Raw genomic sequence first — 8,002 nt, 5'->3', positions numbered from 1 at the left:
GACGAAGGTGGACAAGCTGAAGGATGGCTTGGTGGCGGAGGGGGAAGCGATGGGTATGGTTGGCGAGAAAACCAACCGTATTCCACAGGGCAGGGCTGATGATTTGGGCAGAGTGGAGGGAGTAGACACATCAGGGGCAGAAGCGGCAGGCTGTGCTCAAAGCATGAAATTACCATGGGAGAACCCAAACTGTAGCACAAGGATCAGTAAGGCACGTGGGGGGATGAACTTCGGTTGCAGTCGGGGGATGACGTCGGTATCAGGACGGTTGGGAGCATGGCAGTTGGTGGAGAGGCAAGTCCACGTGGGCGGTTGAGCGTAATACGAGCATCTGGAAGACAGTACTTCCACAGAGGTACGGGGAAGATGAAATGGGTGCCGATGGTAGCAGAACAGTTCTGGTGGCGCGGTGGAGGAGGGTATGCATGTTGAGTGGTGTTAGCTGCTCATGGACAGTGCAATACCGAATGTGAGGAAGCTGGCGTGGAGCTTGCGATGGAGAGGGAGATCGGTTAACGTGGCAGAAGAAAATTTTCTCCAAGAACCATTATAGCCATTGGGATTCACGCACCGCTGATGAGCAGTCAATAATAGATTCAGCGTCCTGGCAGTGTTGGGATGGGACCGCAACTGCTAAACAAGTCAAACTAGGGGATCTCGACGGGGAATTCTTCCTTAAGATAGCAAGTACGGTCAACGATCGACGCTCATCCAGCAACTCTCCAGGTTCTTTTCCATGATAATGCTCTTTTCTGGACATTCAGGGGGGTTCCAAGCCTCCTATATAGACAACGACTTAAATAACAATTGAATTCTTTCGAATTAACTTCCAATTGTAGTATCTCTGCCCAGCCTAACCTATGTTAGAATGTGGGAGTCAATCCCGATTAAGCATCTTTGATCGCATTGTAAGTGATCATCTTATTATCGATTAGGATCATTTGGGTTTTATAATTTTGCCTTTTACTGCTCTAGTCTTGGTAATATCGGATCAGCACATTTCATTTTATTTCACATATCGTTGAAGCTCATGTGCACGACTCTCTTTTTTTCACGCCAAAAGTAACATTAGAGAGAGCGTAAGGAGCTATGCAAGCTTGGTTCCTTGAAACAATTCCCCAACCGTGTGATATTTGTGGGGATTTAATGCATATTATGCTCACTGAGGGAAAGAAAGAGGGGGCACGTCCTTTGGTAGTTCGAGTTTGGAGTGTCGTTCATTGGAGGAGCGGAGGTGTTTGATGTAGGTTTTTCGGGGTCGTCATTCACCTGGTGTAACAACCGTCAGGGCAGGGCGAGAATTTGGAAGAGATTGGATAGATTGCTGATTAATGAGGAATGCTCTGACCTCCCTGCATCTGTTGCAGTTTCTCATTTAGCTAGGCATCCTTCTGATCACGCTCCGTTAAAAATATCTTTTGCGTCCCGTTTGGATAGCAAGCCACACCCATTCCGATTCCTTAATGTCTGGACTTCCAATGGTTCGTTACTTGATGTCATTCGTACTGCCTGGCAGTGGGAGTGCCAGGGTTCACCCATGAAGATCCTATGGACGAAATTGCTGAGTACTAGAAGGGCCATCCAGGAGTGGAACAAGCATACTTTCGGGAACATTTTTGACGCGTCCCGGGAGGCAGAGGCTGCTGTGCGCCGGACAGAGGCAAGACTGGAGACTGAGGGCTCTGATGACGCTCAGGTGGAGCTTCATCGGGCTCAAGCATGGCTCAATAATGCGTTGTCTGTGGAAGAACACTACTGGAAGCAGAAGGCAAGGGTGAAATAGCTGCACCACGGTGATTGCAATTCCAAATATTTTCATGCTAGCTTGAGGCAGAGGAGAACGCAAGGGATTATTCACCGGATTAAAGACGCAAACGGAGTGTGGTTGGAATCTGACGAGGAGATAGCAAATGAAGCGGTGAGCTATTTTTCGGATCTTTTCTCTGAGCCAGCGGGTAATGCGGAGGACTTGCTGCAGGTGATCCCAACATGTGTTACAGCTGAGGAGAGTGCTCGCTTGGAGGCCGACCCGACTATGGAGGAGGTGAAGAGGGTCATTTTCGCAATCGATGGGGAGAGTGCAGCGGGCCCGGATGGTTTCACGAGTAGGTTTTTTTCTTTCGCTTGGGAGGTGATTGGGCCGGAGGTATTTAATGCTATTCTGAGTTTTTTTTGTGGGGCTGTGATTCCTCGGTTCTTTACCTCCACTTCCATTATATTGATCCCAAAAGGGCCCAACCTTCAGGACTTCTCGAAATTTAGACCGATTAGCCTGTGCACTTTTTTCAATAAAGTGCTATCCAAGATCTTGGCGGATAGATTGGCCTCCCTCTTGCCGTGCCTGGTGTCGCATCAGCAAACTGGCTTTGTTAAGAGACGGAACATTACTGAGAACTATCTGCTCACACAAGAGCTAGTGTCAGGGATACGCAAGGCTTCGAGGGGAGGAAATGCTGCTTTAAAATTGGATATGTCCAAAGCTTATGATAGGGTATCTTGGCTATTCCTGATCAATGTTTTGCGGCGTTTCGGGTTTGGGGAAAGATTTATTGATATGGTGTGGAGACTGATCTCAAATGTGCGGTTTTCGGTTATTATCAATGGGGCCTCCTATGGTTTCTTTCAATCGAGGAGGGGGCTAAGACAGGGGGATCCTTTATCTCCCGCGCTGTTTGTGCTAGGGGCAGAGGTTCTATCTAGGGCATTAAACAACGTTGTAGCACAGGCTGGTTTTATGGGGTTCAAAGTACCGTTGGGGTGTTCCCCAGTTACGCACTTGGCCTTCGCGGATGATGTGTTGATTTTTACTAATAGATCTGCTCGTGCTTTACGGAATATTATTCGGGTGTTGGAATTATATCAAAGTTCGTCCGGTCAACAGGTAAATGGGCAAAAGAGTGGTTATGTGGTGCAACCGTCCACCCCCATAGCACGGTGGAGGACTATCGAGCGTATTACAGGGTTCCCTCAGCTGCAATCTCCTATCCGGTACTTAGGGTTCCCGCTATACCTCGGAAGGAGTAAGGCATCGGATTTTGGGGAAGTGAGTCACGCTGTACTTGGGAGAATTCTTTCATGGAAGTCCAAGCTGTTGTTCCAGGGGGGCAAGCTCGTGCTTATCAAACATGTCCTTTCTTCTATTCCCTTGCACTTATTATCGGCCGCAGTATTACCGGCTTCAGTGTTTAGCATGATTGAGAAGGTTTGTTCTAACTTCTTGTGGGGATCAAGCGAGGGGGGACCTAGGTATCATTGGATTCGATGGGATCAGTTGTGCTTTCCAACGGAGGAGGGGGGAGTGGGTTTCCGACAACTCCGAGACGTGTATACGGCATTCTCATTGAAGTTATGGTGGAAATTCCGTAGGGGGGATTCTTTATGGGCTAAGTTCTTGCTAGCAAAATATTGTCGCCATTCTCATCCGTGTCAGGTGGAGTATACTGCAGGGGCGTCGGCTATTTGGAAACGGCTAACTAATGTGAGCCGTCACGCGGAACTGTCCATGCGGTGGTTGGTGAATTCGGGAACATGTGATTTTTGGTATGACAACTGGTTGGGTAGCGGGGCTCTCTTCCACAGAGTCCCAGTTCGGGACACCCTGACATTCAAGGATTTTTTGGTAGATGGACGATGGAGCTCACTGCTCCTTGCTCGCCATTTTCCCACGGACATCATGGATTTGATATTACAGCAGCCTCCCCCAGTTGGTGAGCGGCCGGATGAGTTGGTATGGATGCCGTCGGCCTCCGGGCAGTTTTCGTTATCATCCGCTTTCCAAGAGGTCAGGCAAGTGCGGAGCGCATCCTGGATTTTTTCCCACATTTGGCATCGGCAGCTCCCCTTGAAGGTATCCTTTTTTATGCTCCGATTATTGTTACAGAGGCTGCCGCTCAATGACGCCTTGGGTAGGTTTGGGGTTCAATTACCATCAAAGTGTTTTTGTTGCCGCTCGGCGACAGGGGAGTCGAGTGAGCATATTTTTTCATCAGACCAACTAGCAAGGGAGGAATGGAGTTACTTTGGAGCCGTCTGTGGAATAGGTTCGCCTCAGGGTCGGGTGTGCGATAGAATGGTGATGTGGTGGCTGTCCAGCCAGTCAAAGGGTCAAAGACGGGTGGTGGTCTCCATTCTCCCATCCTTTATCTGCTGGCATATTTGGAAGGCAAGAAACAAAGCAGTCAGGGAGGGGGTTAGCTTGTCATCAGGAGACATCTGTCATGGTATTATCCAGGATGTTGTGTTGGCAGTCTCCAGCGAGGTAAACAGGTGGAATCTCTGCCTGCCTTTTGACCAATTTTTTGATAGGCTATCCACACCCCCAGTGCCGCTTCAGTGCAGAATTGTTCGGTGGCAGGCAGCAGGCACGGGGATAGCGACACTTAATACAGACGGATGGTCTAAGGGTAACCCGGGAGTAAGTGGCGGGGGTGGTGTTCTCCGGGATTCAGAGGGTCGCTTTTTGATTGGCTATTCAGTTTGCCTGGGGGTTAGTACGAGTTTACGTGCGGAGGTATTGGCCTTGTTAGCGGGTCTTCGTCTTTGTCATCAGAGAGGATTCACACAGGTTCGAGTACAATCCGATTCGTTGGTATTGGTTGGTATATTGCAACGCCGGTTACAGTGTCCGTGGCAGATTCGAAGAGAGGTATTCCATATATGGCAGCTAGAGGAGGATTCAGGGCATTTCTCTCATTGCTTTCGCGAGACAAATACGGTGGCAGACATCCTCGCCAATGAAGGCCTCCTGCACCCTCTTGTCCGGATGAAGAGTTATAACTAACCATGTATGCTCCCTCAGCTTGCGAGAGGGGCACTTAGGTTGGATAGATCAGGTTTCCCGTCTTTCCGGCTAATTAAAAGGATGCCTGCATGATGGTCATATGCTTCGTGTTACCTGTGACACGGAAAGGGAGTCTGATCGACATATGTACTGTCTTATTTCCATCAATTGAAATAAAAAAGTTTTTTTTTTTTTAAAAAAATGCATACTCAAAATATTTGGGAGGCATAACCACAAATATGTACTATGAAAATAATGGTCCCTTTTTGGTGCAACAAATACAAAATCAACGAAACCAACAGTTGGGCCTTGGTATTTCAAAATTCTGCCATCACTGACACAAAGCAACTGATTCGGGGCCTATAGGTCCTCTAGGAGGGAGATTTTCTTTTCTTTTTTTTTTTGTCAAAATGTCGTTTTCTTATATATTCATACTAGACAACATTACAACGAGTATACAATAGGGTGCAACTGCTCCATCAGGACTGTGATGCTCCTTTGAACCACAGGGGGAAGGTTCTTTCCCACTTAACATCATGTATCAGTTTGGTTGCAAATTTTGCAAGCTTAAAGCTAATTCTATCTCCCTGCTGCCTAACTAAGGAGAATTTGCATTTCCAAAAGGATGCTTGGTTTGGCTAAATTTTTAGTATGGATCAATGGCATAAATCTGATAAAAGGAAAGCAGAATGACAAAAACTGAAAGCATTGCCAAATTTTAGTTCTAATATTGGAAGTTTTGAAGAAGTTGTTATACCTAAAAATGGCATGCATGGCCAATTAAGATGTTTCTATTTACAGGCAGAAGACAATAACTCTTTCTAGCCACTGTCCTCTTCTGCGAATTCTGTTTTGACTATAGCTCTAGCCTCTCATCTTGTGGAATTGGTGATAGTAGATCACTCAAAATATTAGTAATTTATTTTGTATATTTCCAATAAAGATTCTGGCTATCTTTAACTCCATACTTCTTTTTGTCACAATAACATCCAAAGGCTTATCAGCCATCTCTCTATTTTTTTTACCATTCTTTTTCATCAAATTGGTTCGAGGCAAGTTGTTTTGGGTATGGTCCTGTACATAGATATTTTAAATTTGGGATGATCATTCGGTTAATATAAGCTGAAAAGATGTCAACAATTCACTTGCTACATACCGAAGATCGAAGTGAATTTGACTCAACGCCTTGAACAAATGACTTGGCTTTCAAGTTGATGCTTAGAAAAACTGAAAGCCAAGCCAAAGTTGTAATTGTTTTTCATAGGATTGTCTTGGTGCATTTATTAAGGAGGATAAGTTTTGAGTATGTGCCTTAAAATGGAAAAATTGTGCGTTTTAAGGACACCGATTAAATAATAAAAGAGAAAAAAATGATATTTTATACCCTCAAATTTAGAGGGCACTGCCTAAAAGATTTTTCCAAGTTTGCTCAGTAGTTCACGTATGAATTCAACTTTGGTCAGATGATAATTTTGAAAATATTCGTAAACAGTCCACAAATTCTCCCCTTCATGTTAAATTATCTCCTAATAATAAAAAATGTCTTTGTTTTTGTAGAAATTTTGTCTTAATTCCACTCTAAAGAATCTTTTTTTTTTAAATTTTTCTTGCAATTATTATATAGAGCTAAATCAAAGAAAATAAATAAATAAATAAAAGATATATACATTGGTTTGATCTCAGAACCAAAGAAGTGAACATGCATTTCATAATTCTAGAAAGAGTCAACCACCGGGTGCCAAACGAGTAATGATCAATTGATATTTGTGGTTGCTTCTGGCCGCCAAGGGATTCAAATCAAGCATCACACCAATTTATAAATCACTCTTAATGCCGACATTCAAATATCAAGACAGAAGTACACTTTAAAGGACCTCCTGAAAATTAAGTGATGGAGTTATGTTCATTGGCAGTTAGCTATAATTGCTAAGTAGTTTTTTCTTTCCTTTTTTTTTGTGCCAATCTTTACTATTCAGCCTATACTAAGAGGATCTAATTGGGCTAAGGAAGGTTGGAGGGAGAAAGCCCCCGGCAGGGACCCCCCCACCCCCCACCCTATTACGTATGTATGAATACTCAAATACTACATCGTTTACTACGTTACATTTCTACGTATTTCTCTGTGCATGTGGGGTCCACTTCATCATCCAATGGAAGCTTGTTCCCGAGTCCGGGGGTTCAATTCCTCCTCTTCAGTTCACTTCTTCTACGGTATGGGGTTCAATTGCTCCCGGTGGAGCTGGAATCATCCGCACCATCATCTGAATCCGACAAGGTATCCTTCAGCTCCTCAACCGCCTTGAACAGCCGATCCAATTCGCGGATGAATCGAAAGCTCCCTATGCGAAGTGCGAAGTACATGCCGAGGAGCACTACGTGCTCCATGCCGCAGTCCCTCACGACCCTGAAGAATCCTGCCATGTCCCTAATGTTTGCCATTTCTTCTGCCCTTCAAAACGCACCGTATCGAGCAATATACTGGAACATGGCATGTCCAGCAAGGAATCCTCCCTATTTATCGTCCTCTCCCTCTGCCATGTGTCGCGCATCGCGACCACCGGGCGGGGGACATGTGTCAGCCATCCCGACCCGAGCGGGAATATTCAAAATTCGAAATTCGACGTGGGGGGGGGGAATTCGAAAATGAATTTTCGAATTTCAATTTAAATTCAAATTCCAACAGTGCCCCGGAGGCACTGTTAGCTACTCGACCCAATAGACTGTTCATCTTGGTGGGCCCGAGCTCTCTCGGGCGGCCAGTGGCCTTCGGCCACGTGGCAAAAGGGTACAGCAGCCCACGTTCCTATCAGAACATGGGGGACACAAGTGGGGCCCGCGTGGCGGGCCATATAACCCAGGTCCTGGGTTGCCATTTCTCTCTCCTCCCCAAATAAAATCCGGGCCATCCATCCTTCGGATGGAGGACACGTGGACACCCTATTCACCGTCCATGTGTCGCCCCCGAGCGCCTTTGTAATATTATAAGGCGCTCGGGAAGGGCTATATAAGCCAACCCATTCTACCTAATACATGGGATAGTTTGTATTGGGGTGAGTGACGTCATCAGGTTGGGGTGAGATTCAGGATGCCGAGAGCACCTTCTTCCTTTATGTCCGAAGGATTTTCATCGCCGCTCAACTCATGAACGCCGAAGGATTTGTTTTTATGTCCGAATCAAAAGTAATGAAGAACCCATATGGCCAATAGAAAGAATTCGTCTTA

General features: G+C 45.8%; 1 protein-coding gene across 1 annotated transcript; it reads left to right on the top strand.

Moving 5' to 3' along the window:
• Positions 1 to 381: 381 nt before the first annotated feature.
• Positions 382 to 4,780, top strand: LOC113756908. Its single transcript, XM_027300378.1, has 4 exons — positions 382 to 419; positions 479 to 726; positions 1,368 to 1,768; positions 1,835 to 4,780. The coding sequence occupies exons 1-4, from the start codon at positions 382 to 384 to the stop codon at positions 4,778 to 4,780; spliced, it is 3,633 nt and encodes a 1,210-aa protein (XP_027156179.1).
• The last annotated feature ends 3,222 nt before the right edge of the window (positions 4,781 to 8,002 follow it).

This window comes from Coffea eugenioides, unplaced genomic scaffold (genome assembly GCF_003713205.1).
Source record: "Coffea eugenioides isolate CCC68of unplaced genomic scaffold, Ceug_1.0 ScVebR1_2539;HRSCAF=3587, whole genome shotgun sequence".
In the NCBI taxonomy this organism is placed as follows: domain Eukaryota; kingdom Viridiplantae; phylum Streptophyta; class Magnoliopsida; order Gentianales; family Rubiaceae; genus Coffea; species Coffea eugenioides.
This window is presented reverse-complemented; position numbering and strand designations above follow the sequence as displayed.

Coding starts and splice junctions, on each gene's coding strand:
- LOC113756908 (XM_027300378.1), top strand. CDS start 382: ATGGTAGCAGAACAGTTCTGGTGGCGCGGTGGAGGAGG. Junction 420..478: donor TGGTGGCGCGGTGGAGGAGG/GTATGCATGTTG, acceptor AATGTGAGGAAG/CTGGCGTGGAGCTTGCGATG. Junction 1,769..1,834: donor AACACTACTGGAAGCAGAAG/GCAAGGGTGAAA, acceptor AGCTTGAGGCAG/AGGAGAACGCAAGGGATTAT.